Source organism: Oncorhynchus mykiss, chromosome 17 (assembly GCF_057628025.1).
Source record: "Oncorhynchus mykiss isolate SJ-2025 chromosome 17, ASM5762802v1, whole genome shotgun sequence".
Classification (NCBI taxonomy): domain Eukaryota; kingdom Metazoa; phylum Chordata; class Actinopteri; order Salmoniformes; family Salmonidae; genus Oncorhynchus; species Oncorhynchus mykiss.
The window spans coordinates 54,177,116-54,198,931 of record NC_143038.1 but is presented as its reverse complement, the minus strand read 5'-3'; the positions used below and the strand labels follow the sequence as shown (position 1 = coordinate 54,198,931).

The following is a 21,816-nucleotide window of genomic DNA, read 5'->3' as shown; positions in this document are numbered from 1 at the left end:
TAAAAATATTGTCATCATCATATTAACATATATATCATCATATTCGAATTAGGTTAAAAATGAGATGCAGACGTTGGACTGGAGATTTGGAGAAGAGGGACTTCGACATGTTTTGATGTATCTAACGTTAAGTAGCTATTCGTTGTTGAGCCTTGTATAATGCCACCAAGATAGAAAAGTAAGTTACAAATATATAGTTTAATGTTATACATGTTATATAAATGATTACTTAAACGTTTTGTAGTGGGCGTTAACTGTTTGGCTAGCTATTTTCCGGTAACATGCTGAGGGACAGTAACGGTAAATTAGCTAACAGTTAATAACGTTAACCTGTTAGATCTCTAGGGGCGCTATTTCATTTTTGGATAAAAAACGTTCCCGTTTTAAGCGCGATATTTTGTCACGAAAAGATGCTCAACTATGCATATTCTTGACAGTTTTTGAAAGAAAACACTCTGAAGTTTCAGAATCTGCAAAGATATTGTCTGTAAGTGCCCCAGAACTCATTCTACAGGAACCAAGATGATGCGTCAACCAGGAAATTAGCAGAATTTCTGAAGCTCTGTTTTCCATTGTCTCCTTATATGGCTGTGATTGCGCAAGGAATGAGCCTACACTTTCTGTCGTTCCCCCAAGGTCTTAGCAGCATTGTGACGTATTTGTAGGCATATCATTGGAAGATTGACCATAAGAGACTACATTTTCCAAGTGTCCGCCTGGTGTCCTGCGTGGAATTCGGTGCGCAATTGCCAGCTGCTTGTACTTTTCCATTTGATATAGGGGAGAAACCATGCGTCCAAGAACGATATATCAATGAAGAGATATGTGAAAAACACCTTGATGATTGATTCTAAACAACGTTTGCCATGTTTTCAGTCGATATTATGGAGTTAATTTGGAAAAAAGTTCGCGTTTTGAGGACTGAATTTTCGGGTTTTTTTGGTAGCCAAATGTGATGTATAAAACGGAGCTATTTCTAATACACAAATAATCTTTTTGGAAAAACTGAGCATCTGCTATCTAACTGAGAGTATCCTCATTGAAAACATCAGAAGTTCTTCAAAGGTAAATTATTTTATTTGAAGGCTTTTATGTTTTTGTTGAAATGTTGCGTGCTGGATGCTAACGCTAATGCTAATGCTAAATGCTACGCTAGCTAGCTACTTTTACACAGATTATTGTTTTCCTATGGTTGAGAAGCATATTTTGAAAATCTGAGATGACAGTGTTGTTTACAAAAGGCTAAGCTTGAGAGATGGCATATTTATTTCATTTCATTTGCGATTTTCATGAATAGTTAACGTTGCGTTATGGTAATGAGCTTGAGGCTGTAGTCACGATACCGGAGATCAGAGAGGTTAAATTAGCTGGGCTCCGAACATGCAAGAAACTAGCTGAGGACTAGTTAACAGTTGTCATTTTGCTAACCAATACTGAAGATTATTGGTAAAATATAATTGAGTGAGGTTATTAATAGCTAACCTGTTACTCTTCTCTTAAAACTTGTTGAGGATAGGGGGCAGTATTTTCACTTTGGATGAATTGCGTGCCCATAGTGAACTGCATCAAACTCTGTCCTATATTGCTAATATATGCATATTATTATTACTATTGGATAGAAAACACTCCGAAGTTTCAAAAACTGTTTGAATTATGTCTGTGAGTATAACAGAACTCATAGGGCAGGCAATCTTCCAAACAAGGAGTGAAATTCTGAAAGTTGTAGCAACTTTGACGTCATTGCCCCCTCCTTTCCCAACAAGATATGGATCTGGAAGCACTTCCTACGCCTTCCACTAGATGTCCTCATTCAGTAGAAAGTGTAATGGAGCACTTGCTGTGAACTTTGACTTAATGGGAGGGAAAATAGTCAGTGTCGCAACAGAATGCCATTTTGCTGTGGCGCATTTCTCTGTGGCTGCTACGGCTGTTCCATTCGGCCCCAGATGAAAACGTATGATCCGGTTGGAACGTTATTGGATATATATGATAATAACATCGTGAAGATTGATTCTCTACTTAGTTTGACCAGTTTATTTCACCTGGAATATATCTTTTGGAAGTTTTCGTGCAAGTTATCTTGGACCAGCAGTCAGTTTTTGGGCACGTGAGCTGAAAGTGATAGCAAATGCAGCTACTTGGACACTAGTATTGGACATTATGGAACAAAACAACGATTTATTGTGGAACTAGGACTCCTTGCACTACATTCTGATGAAAGATCATCAAAGGTAAGGGAATATTTATGTTGTAATTTCGTATTTCTGTTGACTCCAACATGGCGGTTACGTCTGAGCGCCGTCTCAGATTATTGCAATGTTAGGCTTTTTCCGTAACGTTTAAAAAAAATCTGACACAGCGGTTGAATTAGAACCAGTGTATCTTTAATTATATGTAGAACATGTATCTTTAGTCAAAGGTTATGATGAGTATTTCGGTTATCTGGCGTAGCTTTCTATAATTCCTCCGGATATTTTGGAGGAATTTCTGAACATGGCGTCAATGTAAACCGAGATTTGTGGATGTAAAAATGCATATTATCGAACAAAACATAAATGTACTGTGTAACATGTCATATGACTGTCATCTGATGAAGATTTTCAAGAGGTTAGTGATTTTATTTCTAATCCTGCTTTTGTGATTTTATCTTTGGCTGGAAAAAATGGCTGCGTTTTTTCTTTGGTTTGGTGGTGGTCTAACATAAATATATGTTGTGTTTTCGCTGTAAAACATTTTAAAAATCTGACATGATGGGTAGATGAACAAGGTGTTTATCTTTTATTGGACTTGTTAATGTGTGAAAGTTAAATATTTCGAAATAATATTTTTGAATTCCCTGCGCCACCTTTTCAGCTGAACGGGGGGGTGAAGTTCCCTGAGGGGAACTCCTTGCCCCAACAGGTTTTAATATATGTTATAATTTCACATTGGCAAGAAGAGAGAAATAGTAGATAGCTTGATATACAATATTGTAATGAAACAGCAGGGAGCAGGTCTCGAACCCTCGACCTTCTTGCCCGAAGTCCAGCGCGCTATCAACTGTGCCGCAAAACCCAGGGTCGCTACACTACTCCCTTCTTTCAAGAGTCTTATAGGAACGCGCAAAACATTTAAACGTGTTAACCCTCGCAAGACTGCAGGCCCAGACGGCATCCCAAGCCGCGTCCTCAGAGCATGCGCAGACCAGCTTACAGACATATTCAATCAATCCTTATCCCAGTCTGCTGTTCCCACATGCTTCAAGAGGGCCACCATTGTCCCTGTTCCCAAGAAAGCTAAGGTAACTGAGCTAAACGACTACCGCCCCGTAGCACTCACTTCCGTCATCATGAAGTGCTTTGAGAGACTAGTCAAGGACCATATCACCTCCACCCTACCTGACACCCTAGACCCACTCCAATTTGCCTACCGCCCAAATAGGTCCACAGACGATGCAATCTCAACCACACTGTACACTGCCCTAACCCATCTGGACAAGAGGAATACCTATGTGAGAATGCTGTTCATCGACTACAGCTCAGCATTTAACACCATAGTGCCCTCCAAACTCGTCATCAGGGGTCCCTGGGTCTCGACCCCGCCCTGTGCAACTGGGTACTGGACTTCCTGACAGGCCGCCCCCAGGTGGTGAGGGTAGGTAACAACATCTCCACCCCGCTGATCCTCAACACTGGGGACCCACAAGGGTGCGTTCTGAGCCCTCTCCTGTACTCCCTGTTCACCCACGACTACGTGGCCATGCACGCCTCCAACTCAATCATCAAGTTTGCGGACGACACTACAGTGGTAGGCTTGATTACCAACAACGACGAGACGGCCTACAGGGAGGAGGTGAGGGCCCTCGGAGTGTTGTGTCAGGAAAATAACCTCACACTCAACGTCAACAAAACATAGGAGATGATCGTGGATTTCAGGAAACAGCTGAGGGAGCACCCCCCTATCCACATTGATGGGACAGTAGTGGAGAGGGTAGTAAGTTTTAAGTTCCTCATAGTGGAGAGGGTAGTAAGTTTTAAGTTCCTCGGCGTACACATCACGGACAAACTAAATTGGTCCACCCACACAGACAGCGTCATGAAGAAGGCGCAGCAGCGCCTCTTCAACCTCAGGAGGCTGAAGAAATTCGGCTTGTCACCAAAAGCACTCACAAACTTCTACAGATGCACAATCGAGAGCATCCTGTCGGGCTGTATCACCGCCTGGTACGGCAACTGCTCCCCCCACAACCGTAAGGCTCTCCAGAGGGTAGTGAGGTCAGCACAACGCATCACCGGGGGCAAACTACCTGTCCTCCAAGACACCACCCGATGTCACAGGAAGGCCATAAAGATCATCAAGGACATTAACCACCCGAGCCGCTGCCTGTTCACCCCGCTATCATCCAGAAGGCGAGGTCAGTACAGGTGCATCAAAGCAGGGACCGAGAGACTGAAAAACAGCTTCTATCTCAAGGCCATCAGACTGTTAAACAGCCACCACTAACATTGAGTGGCTGCTGCCAACACACTGACTCAACTCCAGCCACTTTAATAATGGGAATTGATGGAAATATATGTAAAATATATCACCAGCCACTTTAAACAATGCTACTTAATATAATGTTTACATACCCTACATTACTCATCTCATATGTATATGTATATACTGTACTCGATACCATCTACTGCATCTTGCCTATGCCGTTCTGTACCATCACTCATTCATATATCTTTATGTACATATTCTTTATCCCTTTACACTTGTGTGTATAAGGTAAAAGTTTTGGGATTGTTAGGTTAGATTACTTGTTGGTTATTACTGCATTGTTGGAACTAGAAGCACAAGTATTTCGTTACACTCACATTAACATCTGCTAACCATGTGTATGTGACAAATACATTTGATTTGATTTGATTTAATGTACAATGTTACACCTCCATAAGAGACAAAGTTTAGTCAATTATGTCCTCCATTTTTGTTATTCCAATCTATAAGATGACGACGAAGTTGGTTTTGGTGGCTTTTAGTCTTGTGGCATGCCTACTTTGCATTTGCCTGTTGTGAATTTGACAACTTCCTTTCCAGGAGCTGTATTCTCTTAAAGTAACATCTGTATGAGATTAACTTTGTGATTGTTTTGTTTCAATGTGTGTGCAATTAATCACTGTGGGTGCATTATTATTATTATTATACTATAGACCTTCAATTGGATGATGGCCTCCTCCTGCATGACACCTGAGCTACATTCTGCTTCCTTTCACGCCTGAGCTTCCTCTATCCTCCTGAGGAGGACTCCTTTCGCTACCTCTGTCACCTGAGCTTCCTCCTGTATGCATGTGAGGAAGCCTCCTGCCACCTCTGTCACCTGACAAACCACCTCCTGCAGACCACCTGAACTAAATTCAGCATCTGCTGCTTCCTCTGCTGGGTCTATGCTCTCCTTCATTCTCTTGTTCTCTCTGACTTTCTCACCTAAAACTCCTACATCTGCTTCCCTGTCCTCTCCTTCAAAAATAGACAATTCAAGACTTGAAACCTGTTGATAAAACAATAATGATCCATCTTTAATTGCTACGAACTTTGTGGTTGGCTTACTACTTTTTGTATTTATTTATTCTGGTAGGTACTGCCTCGGAAGACAGTGTTTTCCATGAACCCTGTTGAAAGACATTTTTATCAGAAAAGTATAATATGACTGAAATGTATTTTTATTGACCAAGATAATAATCAGAATAAATCACTCTTCAAAGTGCGCCTCACACACAGAGTAACCCCCTTTCTTCAGGTCCTCAAAGGACTTCTGCAGACTGATGTCCCTACGCCTGGTTTAATCTCACATTTGATTGAATTCAGCTAGATGTTGGTCTATGTTTAAGGTCTCCTGTTTTATAGTTAACTTAAGAGTGTAGTGGTTGCTATAACATCTGTGGTAGTATATTGTAGATAATAGTTCATGTCCTCTATCCCTGTTATTCACCCTGATTTTTACTTTTTAATAGTACTCTACAGTTAATTATACAGCTGCCGGGTTGTTTTTCTCTCTGTATGTGTAAGAGGAGTGCGACATACACTCCAAAACTGACACTCCTCTGTGAGACACCACCTTAACAACCATCGCCTGATTAGCAACACCTCCAAAAGTACATATTATAGAATAAAGACCCACACATTATCCTGTCCTATGAAACATTAGAATAAAGACCCACACTTTATCCTATGAAGCATTTTCAATTGCTGCCCTCTTAAACCTGATTGATCTTTTGAAGCTCTGCTCTAATGGAACTTGTTCAGTTTGTCTCAGTTGTTGAAACTTATTATGTCCATACAAATATTTACACGTGTTAAGTTTGAAAATAAACGCAGTTGACAGAGAGAGGACGTTTCTTATTTTTCTTTGCTGAGTTTATATAGCTATATCCTATTATAATCTATATTTTGTTTTCTCCTATTGCAACTAAAAAGGATAAAGTTCACATTATCATAGGAGAGTTCGATGGTTACAAGCTCGGTGACAGAGGGTACCCCTGCCAGCCCTATTTGCTGACCCCTTACCCTGAGCCCGGCCTGCAGCAAAGTTATAACTTGGCTCACCGCAGGACACGAGCCAGGGTAGAGGACCATTGGGATGCTCAAGGCCCTGTTCCAGTGCCTTCATAGGCTCTGGGTCACCCCAGAAAGGGCATGTGACATTATTGTGGCATGTGTGATTCGCCACAACATTGCCACAATTAGAGGAGAACAATGTCCTACTCAACCAGTGAACGGTCTTGATGACGATCCTGACCACCCCGCTGACACACGAGATGAAGAGCATTAAGAGATACAATATGCTACCATAATTTTTGATTGATCCATCACCTCCCCAGTGTCAAATAAAGACAATATGCCTTTCTTTTCATGAAGTCTTTATTTCCTGCTAGTACAAATGCAGTACAGTAGTTCATATTTTTGTTGTTCAAACAAGTAAAATAATTTACCTGTGGGCACCTCACTCACCTTTAACTGATGTTCTACCTGTGAGCACCTCACTCACCTTTAACTGATGTTCTACCTGTGGGCACCTCACCCACCTTTAACTGATGTTCTACCTGTGGGCACCTCACCCACCTTTAACTGATGTTCTACCTGTGGGCACCTCACTCACCTGTAACTGATGTTCTACCTGTGGGCACCTCACTCACCTTTAACTGATGTTCTACCTGTGGGCACCTCACCCACCTTTAACTGATGTTCTACCTGTGGGCACCTCACTCACCTTTAACTGATGTTCTACCTGTGGGCACCTCACTCACCTTTAACTGATGTTCTACCTGTGGGCACCTCACTCACCTTTAACTGATGTTCTACCTGTGGGCACCTCACCCAACTTTAACTGATGTTCTACCTGTGGACACCTCACCCACCTTTAACTGATGTTCTACCTGTGGACACCTCACCCACCTTTAACTGATGTTCTACCTGTGGGCACCTCACCCACCTTTAACTGATGTTCTACCTGTGGGCACCTCACCCACCTTTAACTGATGTTCTACCTGTGGGCACCTCACCCACCTTTAACTGATGTTCTACCTGTGGGCACCTCACCCACCTTTAACTGATGTTCTACCTGTGGGCACCTCACCCACCTTTAACTGATGTTCTACCTGTGGGCACCTCACCCACCTTTAACTGATGTTCTACCTGTGGGCACCTCACCCACCTTTAACTGATGTTCTAGCAGTTGTATTTCTATTTTTATATTTTGCATCTGCAACCTCATGTGGTCAATTTTCCAATTTGTTCCTCTAAGTACAACTTGTACAGCTGTTTCACAGGGAGCTATAGTAACACAAAAAAAATACATTGAATTTCACAGTGCCAGGTCTACTTAGTTTCATTGTAAGTCATGGGCCAATGCTGAATAACATCTTAATGAGGTTCTGCTGTGGAGCTGGATGGACCCTCTTCCTCATTGTAATTTCCAGCATTGCGCTGTTAGAGAAAAAGAAGGTGCAAGTTTTATTATGGTACAACACTATCATCAACTGTTAGATGTGATTTTTAATTTTTAAGGCATAACCCTCAATAGGCCTCTCTCCACTTTAATAATGGGAATTGATGGGAAATTATGTAAATATATCACTAGCCACTTTAAACAATGCTACGTTATATAATGTTACTTACCCTACATTATTCATCTCATATGCATACGTATATACTGTACTCTATATCATCGACTGTATCCTTATGTAATACATGCATCACTAGCCACTTTAACTATGCCACTTTGTTTACATACTCATCTCATATGTATATACTGTACTCGATACCATCTACTGTATCTTGCCTATGCTGCTCTGTACCATCACTCATTCATATATCCTTATGTACATATTCTTTATCCCCTTACACTGTGTACAAGACAGTAGTTTTGGAATTGTTAGTTAGATTACTTGTTATTACTGCATTGTCGGAACTAGAAGCACAAGCATTTCGCTACACTCGCATTAACATCTGCTAACCATGTGTATGTGACAAATAAAATTTGATTTGATTTGATTTGATATACTACAGGTGACACAAAATCCTATAGGACTGTGAGAATCCTATAGAATCCAATATGATTACTTTTTTTATTTCCAATAGATTCTAATAGGATTCCAAAAGGATTCTGATAGAGGTGACGAGATTCTATTGAAAAAAATCACTAATCCTATAGGATTTTTTCACAAGGGCTGAAATGATGTAGAAACAATGTTGATTCAACCAGTTTTTGCCCAGTGGGTAAGTTGATGTTCTGTGGTCCCCACAGGCCCATCCAAACATGATAAAGAGGAAGCATGTAAAAAATGAAATATATTTTTTCAGAAATATAAACTATAAAACACAAGTGAAAATATCAGAAATAAATTATACATTGCCTATTAATAAAAAGATTGCACTTCCTTCTCTGTTCCCAAATGCTATCAGGCAGCTTCCACTCCACCAGGTAGGCTAGCTGCATTTGAGTTTAATATTATAAACAAAAAAACGATAACAAAGAACTTGACAGCATAGTAACTTTATTATAACTTAGATAACAGAATCTACCCCAAACCTCAATGCCTACTTCCATTAACCAACCTATCTGAAGTTAGACAAGACCATCCTAAATGTTAACAAGCAGCTGTCCATACTAGAACTCCACTAGATAGTCGCGTGCCTTCATCAGGCGTTTGAGCTTGCTCTGCAGTGCAGCCCTCTTGCTGCCGATGTCGATGTCCTCTTTCAGCAGCTGCTCGATGTTGTCCTTCTCCTGCAGAGTCTGAAGCATCTCCCTCTGCAGCTGGGAAGCAAACTCCTGCAGCACCAGGTAGCGGATCACCATGGGAATCTGATCAGCCAGACGCTGACTGGCAATCTGGCAAAGAAAAAAAAACGAAGAGGAGTGTATCAGCTCTTGGGCATGAGACAATGAACTTCTTTTAACAGTAGCCTGCTGTAAATACTCCTGACTTACATGATAATAGGACTTGAGGTGCAGCATCATCTCCCGTAGGGTAGCATGGGTGTCAAGGCCATTGACAGTACTCCTTACAGAAACAACAGGTAACCCTTTCCAACTCCCTAAATTATTTTTAACTAACTCTCCCTCCTCCAACTCTTCCTCCTCCCTCTTCCTCTTCTTCAGGCTAGAGCTGTAGGTGCTGTCCTGTGTGTACACTATCAGCTCCATCTTGAACTGAGTCCTCAACGTGGACTCAGCCGTAGACTCCTTCTCCTGCTTGATGGTCTCGATCTTAGTCTGAAGGCCAAAAGACAAGTTATTCAATGTGTTATCTCCGCATCTTGTTTAGGTTGAACTTGATGGCCTGCTGTGGCAATATATATGGAAAAGTATGGGAAAGTATATAGAAACAGTTATGAAAACAGTTACCTTTGCTGTTTTCAGAAGGATAGGGAAACCTGTGAAGCTGTTCTGAGCCAGCAGTATGAACGCCTTCCTAGCAGCATCTAGAAAAGGGAAGAAACACCACTGTGATACATACAGATGTCTTAATTTGATCACTCTTTTGTTGCTAAGAATTATTTTGTTGCTAATGAATGCAGATGAGCTTCATGATTTACATAAATCCACTGAAAACACACAATAACACAAGGTTATATTAACGGAATTGCACACACACACACATAATTGTTTATTTGTATTGTTTGTATATTGTTGTATTTAACATTTCTGTGACTGTCCTTGTTTATCAGTGTATCACTATTTTGTTACTTGTCATATTATGTGTTTCTTGTGGACCCCAGGAAGAGTAGCTGCTGCTTCTGCAAAAGTTAATGGGGATACAAATAAACAAATAGGCATTTTGCATATAGCCTAATCTTGGCCAGCTGATAGCCTAACCACCAATCAAGCAACATTATGGACTAAATGTTAAAATCCTGTTGCTGCAGGAACATTTTGCTGCGACAATACTGGTCAAACTAAGATCTGACATCGGTAGGACTCAAAACTACTACCAAACTCAAAGATAGACTACATTCTTGGATGTAAATCGGTAAATGGTTGAATCAAACCCAATGACTGGGTTTCAGGATAAGTAAAAATATATATATATATATATATTTTTTTAAAGATCTATGTACTCAATACTGTACCTGATAACTCTTTCAGCTTCTTGACTGCTGGTTCTTCCAGTTGTTTGATCTGGTCCTTCACAATCACCTCAAAGGTCTTGTAGTTGATGAACCCTGGGAGCTCCCTTCCACGGTACCGCTTCTCATAATCATCCACTTCTTTTTCAATCTTCTTATTAACTGCAATATGAGGCATCCACATTATCCTGTTGTTAACCTAAATGTGTGAGTGTAAGCATTCAATGTGATTTTAGATTCACAAGAAAGATGCTATGAGGCTACATTAATTTTATATATCTATGTTAACAATCTACAACTTTGATATGATATTTTGTTTGTCTTGAAATATCTGGGCCTACATTTGACATTTTGATGATGGATGACACAGGAAAAGAAAACATTTTGACATAAATGGCAACTCTCGGTTACCAAACTTCCTGACCCAGTATTTATGGCCAATGTTTGATTGGTGTATGAGAATTGTGTACTCACAGTTCTTTCCAGAGCGATCCACGTGTGCCTTCCATTTCCCGAACTCTGTTCTGAGTGTGGAGAAGACATTGATGTCTCCACTTTTCAGCTCCTCCCCAGTGCTCAGGTTAATGGCATCCTGGGTGAACAAAGTCACTTTCTGCCACACGGAAAGAGGAAGTATCACGTCAGTGTATCCTAAGAATGAGGGACTATGATTGCTTTGAGCTTCAGGGACTCACATCGATCAGAAAATACAGCCGTTCTTTTGGGTCTTCAGGGGGTCCGGTACCACATTTCTCCAGAGCGGTGCGTGTCTCCTCCAGCTTTTCCTCAATCTGCTCTTTTAGACGAGGCATGGATTTCTAAACACAAAGAAAGACATTCAAACAAGGCATATAACAATACACCCTGCAAATAATCCCGGTATATTCACATAAAGCCAGAGAGGTACAGGGACATCATAATGTAAGAGGAATTCACCTCGATATGTTGCACTAGTTCAAGAGTTAATTTCTCCGCCAGTTTGGGGATGGTGGCATGCCCCTCATCATAAAGTGTGCTACATAAAGGATAGAGAAAATGTGAAAACACAATGCAAACCTTTCAGAAAATGTTGATGCATTTGTCAGACAATAAGACAACAACAACAACAACACAGATCTGAGAATGATAGGGGAGACAGCCTAAAAACACACCGGTAGGATTGTCAGACGTTTTCCGTCAACAATACTCTGAACAGAATGTCACAGTCAATCTCTTTTGTGCTCACACAGCAAAGACCTTGAAGTCATTAGCCAGTCAGAATTGTTCAAATAACTCAAACCAGAAGGTGGCAATAGTGTTGCTTGGAAATTCATGTCTGTGTGTGTTGCTTTATGGTCTAGTCCAGGTATTCCCAAACTGGGGTACGCGCAATGCCGTTGGGGGTACGCCAAATAAAAATGATTGATAAAAAATAAAATATATATTATTCTTCACATTTTTAAACAGTTCTATTTTCCAACAGGGCTATATATTTGGGTAAGGTTTTTTTCTCGCCTGAGTAGCCTCGTTTCACTGCCAAAAATACAATTAAACCATCTAGTAAACCATCTAGTTTAACTTTGTTAAAGCAAGGCCCCTGAACTCTCATGTGTTTTCTGCACAATACAATGATATGGGCAGCGACTATGTAACGCGTTTACAACATACAGAAGTGCGCTGGTTATCAAGGGGCAAAGTATTGACACGTTCTTTTGAATTGAGAGACGAGCTTAAAGTTTTCTTTACTGACCGCTTGCATGATGACGAGTTTCTCACACGACTGGTCTATCTGGGTGATATTTTTTCCTCGCCTCAATGATCTGAATCTAGGATTATAGGGACTCTCCGCAACTATTTTCAATGTGCGGGACAAACTTGAATCCATGATTAAGAAGTTGGAGCTCTTGGAGTCTGCATTAACAAGGGACAACACACAGGTCTTTCCATCATTGTATGATTTTTTTGTGTGCATATGAACTCAAGCTTACGGACAATGTCAAATGTGATATAGAGAAACACCTGAGTGAGTTGGGTGCGCAATTACGCAGGTACTTTCCTGAAACGGATGACACAAACAACTGGATTCATTATCCCTTTCATGCCCTGCATCCAGTCTACTTAACATGCTCCAAACACTAGTATGTACATACATAAATAAACATGGGTACGAGGACCCGCCGCGCACCTATACAACCATAAAACAACACTGACATAAAACAATCTCTGACAAAGACATGAGGGGAAACAGAGGGTTAAATACACAACAGGTAATGAATTGGATTGAAACCAGGTGTGTGGGAAGACAAGACAAAACCAATGGAAAATGATACGTGAACAAGAGAGCCTCATCGAAATTTCAACATGCGGTTCTGTGAAAATTGAATTTAATCAGAAGCCACTGCCAGATTTCTGGATTGGGCTGCGCTCAGAGTATCCTGCCTTGGCAAGTCTTGCTGTTAAGACACTGATGCCCGTTGCAACCACATACCTATGTGAGAATGGATTCTCAGCCCTCACTAGCATGAACACTAAATACAGGCACAGACTGTGTGTGGAAAATTATTTAAGACTGAGACTCTCTCCAATACAACCCAACATTGCAGAGTTATGTGCATCCTTTCAAGCACACCCTTCTCATTAACCTGTGGTGAGTTATTCACAATTTTCAATGAAAAAATAAGGTTTTATATGTAAGGTGGTTAAATAAAGAGAAAAATGATTGATTATTATTATATTATTATTTGTGCCCTGGTCCTATAAGAGCTCTTTGTCACTTCCCATAAGCCGGGTTGTGACAAAAACTCACACTCATTCTTATGTTTAATAAATGTATAACATAGTGTGTGTGTGGCAGGCTTACAATGATGGCAAAAAACAACATTTGAGAGTGCGCTGACCCTGGTGCTAGAGGGGGTACATAGCTGGAGGTTGAATGTTTGAAGGGGTTGTCACGACTTCTGCCGAAGTCGTTGCCTCTCCTTGTTCGGGCGATGCTCGGCGGTCGACGTCACCGGTCTTCTAGCCATCATTGATCCATTTTTCATTTTCCATTGGTTTTGTCTTGTCTTCCCACACACCTCGTTTCAATCCAATTCATTACCTGTTGTGTATTTAACCCTCTGTTTCCCCTCATGTCTTTGTCAGAGATTGTTTTATGTCAGTGTTGTTTTATGGTTGTATAGGTGTGCAACGGGTCCTCGTACCCATGTTTATTTATGTATGTACATACAGTGCCTTGCGAAACTATTCGGCCCCCTTGAACTTTGCGACCTTTTGCCACATTTCAGGCTTCAAACATAAAGATATAAAACTGTATTTTTTTGTGAACAATCAACAACAAGTGGGACACAATCATGAAGTGGAACGACATTTTTTGGATATTTCAAACTTTTTTAACAAATCAAAAACTGAAAAATTGGGCGTGCAAAATTATTCAGCCCCCTTAAGTTAATAGTTTGTAGCGCCACCTTTTGCTGCGATTTCAGCTGTAAGTCGCTTGGGGTATGTCTCTATCAGTTTTGCACATTGAGAGACTGAAATGTTTTCCCATTCCTCCTTGCAAAACAGCTTGAGCTCAGTGAGGTTGGATGGAGAGCATTTGTGAACAGCAGTTTTCAGTTCTTTCCACAGATTCTCGATTGGATTCAGGTCTGGACTTTGACTTGGCCATTCTAACACCTGGATATGTTTATTTTTGAACCATTCCATTGTAGATTTTGCTTTATGTTTTGGATCATTGTCTTGTTGGAAGACAAATCTCCGTCCCAGTCTCAGGTCTTTTGCAGACTCCATCAGGTTTTCTTCCAGAATGGTCCTGTATTTGGCTCCATCCATCTTCCCATCAATTTTAACCATATTCCCTGTCCCTGCTGAAGAAAAGCAGGCCCAAACCATGATGCTGCCACCACCATGTTTGACAGTGGGTATGGTGTGTTCAGGGTGATGAGCTGTGTTGCTTTTATGCCAAACATAACGTTTTGCATTGTTGCCAAAAAGTTCAATTTTGGTTTCATCTGACCAGAGCACCTTCTTCCACATGTTTGGTGTGTCTCCCAGGTGGCTTGTGGCAAACTTTAAATGACACTTTTTATGGATATCTTTAAGAAATGGCTTTCTTCTTGCCACTCTTCCATAAAGGCCAGATTTGTGCAATATACGACTGATTGTTGTCCTATGGACAGAGTCTCCCACCTCAGCTGTAGATCTCTGCAGTTCATCCAGAGTGATCATGGGCCTCTTGGCTGCATCTATGATCAGTCTTCTCCTTGTATGAGCTGAAAGTTTAGAGGGACGGACAGGTCTTGGTAGATTTGCAGTGGTCTGATACTCCTTATAATTTCAATATTATCGCTTGCACAGTGCTCCTTGGGATGTTTAAAGCTTGGGAAATATTTTTGTATCCAAATCCGGCTTTAAACTTCTTCACAACAGTATCTCGGACCTGCCTGGTGTGTTCCTTGTTCTTCATGATGCTCTCTGCGCTTTTAACGGACCTCTGAGACTATCACAGTGCAGGTGCATTTATACGGGGACTTGATTACACACAGGTGGATTGTATTTATCATCATTAGTCATTTAGGTCAACATTGGATCATTCAGAGATCCTCACTGAACTTCTGGAGAGAGTTTGCTGCACTGAAAGTAAAGGGGCTGAATAATTTTGCACGCCCAATTTTTCAGTTTTTGATTTGTTAAAAAAGTTTGAAATATCCAATAAATGTCGTTCCACTTCATGATTGTGTCCCACTTGTTGTTGATTCTTCACAAAAAAATACAGTTTTATATATTTATGTTTGAAGCCTGAAATGTGGCAAAAGGTCGCAAAGTTCAAGGGGGCCGAATACTTTCGCAAGGCACTGTACTAGTGTTTGGAGCATGTTAAGTGGAAATTTATTAAAAGACTCCATTTACACTCTGTTTGACTCTCCTGCGCCTGACTTCCCTGCCACCTATACACACGATTCTGACAGTGGTACAGGACTATAAAAAGTTTGGAAACCACTGGTCTAGTCAATAGCTAGATGCGCTAATGTTGCTACTGTTGTAGAAAGCCCTTGTTGATACTAGCCAGATGGCACCAGCTAGATAACTAGCTAGCAATATTTTAATTCACTCTCCATAATTGCATACGTTAGCTAAATTGTTAGCATGATTCAATAGCTACCCATTGTGCTAGCTAAAGTAATGATACTGCATTTATACTAGGCATCCAGCAACAGGCAGCTGCTACATGGAAACGTATCCATTGTGATATAACTATGTTACTGGCTATAGTGGCCAGATAGCTAGCTTGGTAAAGCATTTAGTGTTGTGCGCATTGTGCTGCATTGTGCTGCACTTATTGCCACTCCCTTCATTTCATATGAGGTGTGTGTGACTGCCTTGCTCAGTTAGGAAGCTAACTAATAAGCTAGTGCACATTGTCAAACCTAACAAAAACAAAAAAAACGTATTCAAGCACAAAACTCCTTTGTTTTGTGCTTGAAGAACAATTCTCATAAGTGCCCTATTTTTTCTTTTTTCTTGTCACTCCCCTCACAAAACATTATAGCAGTTTTGAAACTGCAGTAAAAGTGCAGTAACTGCAGTAACTGTAGTATTTTGGACGCAGTCGTTACAGAATAACTGCAGTGTACTGCACTGTAACTGGTTATTTTGAACGCTGTATTTGCAGCATACTGCAGTTATACTGCACTCTGACTACAATCGTTCTTAAGGGTCCAGTCGCCTCCCCCACGTGGAGGTCTGTGCTCTCTGATTGGCTCAAAGTCAAGTTGTTGGCCACAGCTGAGTGTTGCAATTCTACAAGTAGAAACTGCAGTTTCATAGGTACCAGGTCAGTACACAGCAGGTACGTATTTTATTCTAGCAAGAGAAGGAACGGCATCATACTGTGATCAGTACCTATCGGCAGTCTCAGATTCTCAGTGTGTTTCATGCTTAAGATGGTCTGGCTTGATGGCTGGAATCTTTGGTAAATCTTGTTATCTTGTGGGGTAAAGAGCAATAATTGGCTGCAGAATGTTCATGACTAATTGTCAACCCTCTGTGTACCAGACTTAAAGCACACTTCAATCCAGAGGACCAACCTGAGATGAGCGTGCTCTTTGAAGAAAGCCTTCTCCCTCTCTGTGGCCTCGGTCAGTGAGACTCGCTCCATGATCTCTTTCTGGCCCCTGCACTTGACTATCATGTAGCCCTTTGTCAGCTGGATAACCTCATTATGAACTATGTCCACCACAGTCTCCTCTGTGCCTTTGTCTACCAAGTCAGGCTTAGTCAGGATGCCTGTTCAATGGGGAAACACACACAAGTCTCACTCATGAAAGTCAACATTACACAAGAGCTTGCTTCATAATAGTTTAGTAAATAATAAAAGGGTGGAATACCTAATGTCCTTTCCCCATCAGGGTCCACCTCTTGTGCCATCTTCAAAGCCTCTGTGGTTGCAATGTCAACGTTGCATGGCACAACCACCAAGTTGATTGTTTCTTGCTTTGTGATGAACTTCCGTATCAGTCTCTTAATCTGGAAATGCCAAAGATTATTATACTGTACATAACGTGTGGTGGGGGGATACGTGTCATTTTGGTTTCTGCTCTAAAGCTGGGGTGACAAATGAACAGTGGTTCCCCACAAACATTGTGGGTGGGGTGGAAGGGTGTACCTGTTCCCCAATGTTCTCAGGTTGACCCTTGACAGCTACACGGGCGATGCCTGGCAAGTCGATGAGTGTGAGGTCTGGGACGTCAGGGGAGCCAATCTCCAAGCTGATGAGGTCATCACTGATACCCACCCCCACACCTGCCATTTCATCCTGGGCTGGAGGGGGGGGGGGGGGGGGGGGGGAATAAGAATACAGGTGCCTTAGAACTAGTTAACTGTACCAACAGTTAATTATATTTTTAATGGTTTTAGGTATATATGAAAATAGTATGTTAGTGAAGAATAGTGACTCTGTTTAGACGCTTGAGGTAATGAGAGTGGTTCAATGACAGTGACCACACCCACCTTTCCGAATTTTGTTCTCCACATCAGAGGGATCCTCAATCTCCTCCTCACGGTCCTGGTAGCTGATTTTTCCGTGCCATTCCTCTCCTTCTTTCTTCCTCTTCATCTTCAGCTCGAGAGGGCATCGTGTTACAATACCTGTCAGAGTTGACAGAGGAGGAGTTAGAGAGTGTAAAAGAGATTAGATGACTCTGCAAGAAACCCAGAGAAAAACAGCCCATATACATCACCCTGTCAGAGAGTTCATTGGAAGAAGAGGAGTGAGAGAGAAGAAAAAAAGAATATCAACTTACAGTGCCTTCGGTGTTGATATGTTACAGCCTTACACTAAAATGAATTACTTTTTTTTTTTTAATCCTCAGAAATCTACACACAATAACCCAAATGACAAAGCGAAAACAGGTTTAGACATTTTTGCAAATGCATTAAAAAAAAATTAAAAAACAGAAATACCTTATTTACATAAGTATTCAGACCCTTTACTATGAGGCTCGAAATTGAGCTCAGGTTCATCCTGTTTCCATTGATCATCCTGGAGATGTTTCTATAACTTGATTGGAGTCCACCTGTGGTAAATTTGATTGATTGGACATGATTTGGAAAGGCACACACCTGTCTATATAAAGTCCCACAGTTGACAGTGCATGTCAGAGCAAAAACCAAACCATCAGGTCGAAGGAATTGTCCGTAGAGCCTCGAGACTGTATTGTGTCGTAGGCACAGGTCTGGGGAAGGGTACCAAAAAGTGTCTGAGCATTGAAGGTCCCCAAGAACACAGTGGCCTCCATCATTCTTAAAATGGTAGAAGTTTGGAACCACCCAGACTCTTCCTAGAGCTGGCCGCCCGGCCAAACTGAGCAATCGGGGGAGAAGGGCCCCCGATCAGGCCTTTATAGTAGAGTGGCCAGACGGAAGCCACTCCTCAGTAAGGCACATGACAGCACTCTTGGAGTTTGCCAAAAGGCACCTACAGACTCTCAGACCATGATAAAAAAGATTCTATGGTCTTACGAAACCGAGATTGAACTCTTTGGCCTGAATGCAAAGCGTCACATCTGGGGGAAACCTGGCACCATCCCTAAGGTTAAGCATGGTGGTGGCAGCATCATGCTGTGAGGATGTTTTTCAGTGGTAGGGACTGGGAGACTAGTCAGGATCAAGGCAAAGATGAACGGAACAAAATACAGAGAGATCCTCGATGAAAACCTGCTCCAGAGCACTCAGGACCTCAGACTGGGGAGAAGGTTCACCTTCCAACAGGACAATGACCCTAAGCACACAGCCAAGACAATGCAGGAGTGGCTTCGGGACAAGTCCCTGAATGACATTGAGTGGCCCAGCCAGAGCCCAGACTTGAACCTGATCTAACATTTTTGGAGAGACCTGTGCAGCAACGCTCCCCATCCAACTTGACAGAGCTTGAGAGGATCTGCAGAGAAGAATGGCAGAAACTCCCCAAATACAGGTGTGCCAAACTTGTAGCATTATACCCAAGAAGACTCGAGGCTGTAATCACTGCCGAAGGTGCTTCAACCAAGTACTGACTAAAGGGTCAGGATACTTATGTAAATGTGATACTTCAGTTTTTATTTTTAATACATTAGCAAACATTTATAAAAACCTGTTTTTGCTTTGTCATTATGGGGTAATGTGTGTAGATTGATGAGGGGGAAAAAAACAATTTAATCAATTTTATAATATGGCTGTAATCTAACAAAATGTGGAAACAGTCTAGGGGTCTGAATACTTTCCAAAGGCACTGTACATATCAACTATAACATCAGAAACGAAACATAGAAACTAGCAAACACAATTGCATTTTATCGATGGCAAATTTAATGCACAAAAATACCGTGATGAGATCCTGTATCTGTGACCAACAGATGCATATCTTTATTCCTAGTCATGTGAAATCCATAGATTTGGACCTAATTTATTTATTTCAATTGACTGATTTCCTCATTTGAACTGTAACTCAGTAAAATCAATTAAATTGTTGCATGTTGCATTTATATTTTTGTTCAGTAAAGTTGATTGCAACATACTGGCTGCGTACTCATATTATTTATTGGATTACATGTCATTTAGGGACCTACTTTCCCACTGCCCTCATCTCTTATTTAAAAAAATTTGATTTTTATTTATTAACAACAATAACAATACAGAGTGTACATGAGGGAACACAAGTATATATAGATTATATACAATGGACAATTGAGCTAGGGGGTACAATATCACACTACACAAAGACCTTAATCAGGGACATACATACACTTATAATTCTAACAGTTTTTTTGTTAGTAGAGTATTTAATTGTCTTAAAATACAGTTCAATTTCTTTTTGTAGGGTAAGAAAATGTGTTTTTTTGTTTGTAAATTGACATTTGTGAATATGAAATTTGGCCAAAAGAATAATGAAATGAATATGTTTCAATAATGAACATAAAAATGTTTCAGCTTATTCCCATCGTAGGTAAAGATTCCAAGCAGTTCATCTCTTCAATTAGAAATCTACTGTTGTCTTGCGACAGTTTTCGTACATGAATACAATGACAAAAAAGATGCAACACTGTTTCTGGGTGGTTACTACAAAAGGAGCAATTTGAGAAAATCTTCATATAGTAGTTGGTAGGATAATATTTATGAATAATTTTAAAGGAAACTTCCTTAATTCTGTTAACAAGTAGGTATGTGTGTGGCAACATCCAAACTTTTTTCCAACAGATACTATCAATAAATCCATTCCAATAAGGCATGACATAAGGTCCTGACATACAACATCGCTCTGTTGTTGAATGGACCAAAAGAGAAACAAATCTTTCCTACTGATGAGTCAACAGGGACAATAGAAGGCAGGCTCTGAGGCTCAGGTCTTGACACGTTCCTGAATAATAGAGCAACACCTGAGGGAATGGCATCTAAAACAATTGCAAGATCTTTAGGTGTTACAGGGACCTTGTAAAGTGATATGAATTCCTTATAACTGAGTGCATTTACCAGTTGGCTCACCAATATGATATTATTTCGGAACCAATATTATAAAAACCACTGCCCTCATCTCACCTGTTTCATCAGAATCTAAGTCACTTTTATTCGCCAAGTACATTTACATGGGGCGGCAGGGTAGCCTAGTGGTTAGAGCGTTGGAGGTTGCTATATCAAATTCCCGAGCTGACAAGGTTAAGAAAAATCTGTCTTCTGCCACTGAACAAGGCAGTTAACCCACTGTGCCTAGACGTAATTGAAAATAAGAATTTGTTCGTAACTGACTTGCCTAGTTAAAAAAAGGTACAAAAAAATAAACATGTACCTACCAGGAATTTGACATGATGAAGCCACATTAAACACAGAATGTACACTATCAACATGTACACTATGTAGAAAAACAACAACTACAGACACTGTGAACACTATAAACTACACGATAAATTATGCACGTACAGAATGTTCATGAATTATCACTCACCGCTACCCCTTGGCAAAGCCACCCCAGACAGCGCCTCCAGCACCGAGCTCTTTCCCGAACTCTGGTCCCCTATCACGGCGATGGCCGGCAGCGCAAGATCCTTCTCTACGCCAAGGGAGCGCAGGGAGTCGATGAGGTCAATACTAGGACGCACCTTCTCCTCATAATGTTGGTTCAGTGTATAATTCATGATTTGCTATTTTTTTTTTAAACGGTTAATACACTGCAACTGACTACACTGCAACTGACTACTGGCTGTACAGGATCTGTAGAAATAGTAATCCCCGGGAAACGATTCTTAACCATAATAGAGTTTCACTTTCAGTTCTTCAACAGCGAGGTAACCTGTGTTTCATCTCACTCGATGTTACATACATTTTTTCAAATGTTCAAATTTCAATAGCTCAACCATCCTGAGGCCAGAGAGTAATTAATTGACTTGCAGCCTGTACGTGTTGATGTGAAATATTAAGTATGTCTTAAACTGTAAACCACGGACAAAGTGTCAGAGACTCAACAATATTCAGATTAACATCATGTCAATTTAAACATCATAATAGACAGGTCGGAACTAACATGGCTGAGGGACCTCGAACTGATGCTAAAGTTCGCACCAGACAGACGCGGGAGTCTATCCAAATCTTGTGTCATTAGTAAGCCTTTGAAATAATCAATCATATTTTTTAAAAGTTTTGATGGAAAAGTAGGTAAAAAAGTGTATTTTATGGTCGTCACAATTGTGACCAGTGGGATAATGTGATGTA

At 40.9% G+C, this 21,816-nt stretch overlaps 1 protein-coding gene across 1 annotated transcript; it reads right to left on the bottom strand.

The window, feature by feature from the left end:
- Positions 1 to 9,008: 9,008 nt before the first annotated feature.
- Positions 9,009 to 21,302, bottom strand: mx2 (Mx2 protein; the record flags this gene model as incomplete). Its single annotated transcript, NM_001124751.1, is given in 12 exon segments — positions 9,009 to 9,358; positions 9,458 to 9,742; positions 9,875 to 9,951; positions 10,600 to 10,758; positions 11,071 to 11,209; positions 11,292 to 11,414; positions 11,533 to 11,611; positions 16,665 to 16,863; positions 16,965 to 17,103; positions 17,243 to 17,397; positions 17,587 to 17,724; positions 21,053 to 21,302. Coding segments are annotated over 12 exon segments (1,908 nt in total). The 5' UTR covers positions 21,243 to 21,302.
- Positions 21,303 to 21,816: the final 514 nt, after the last annotated feature.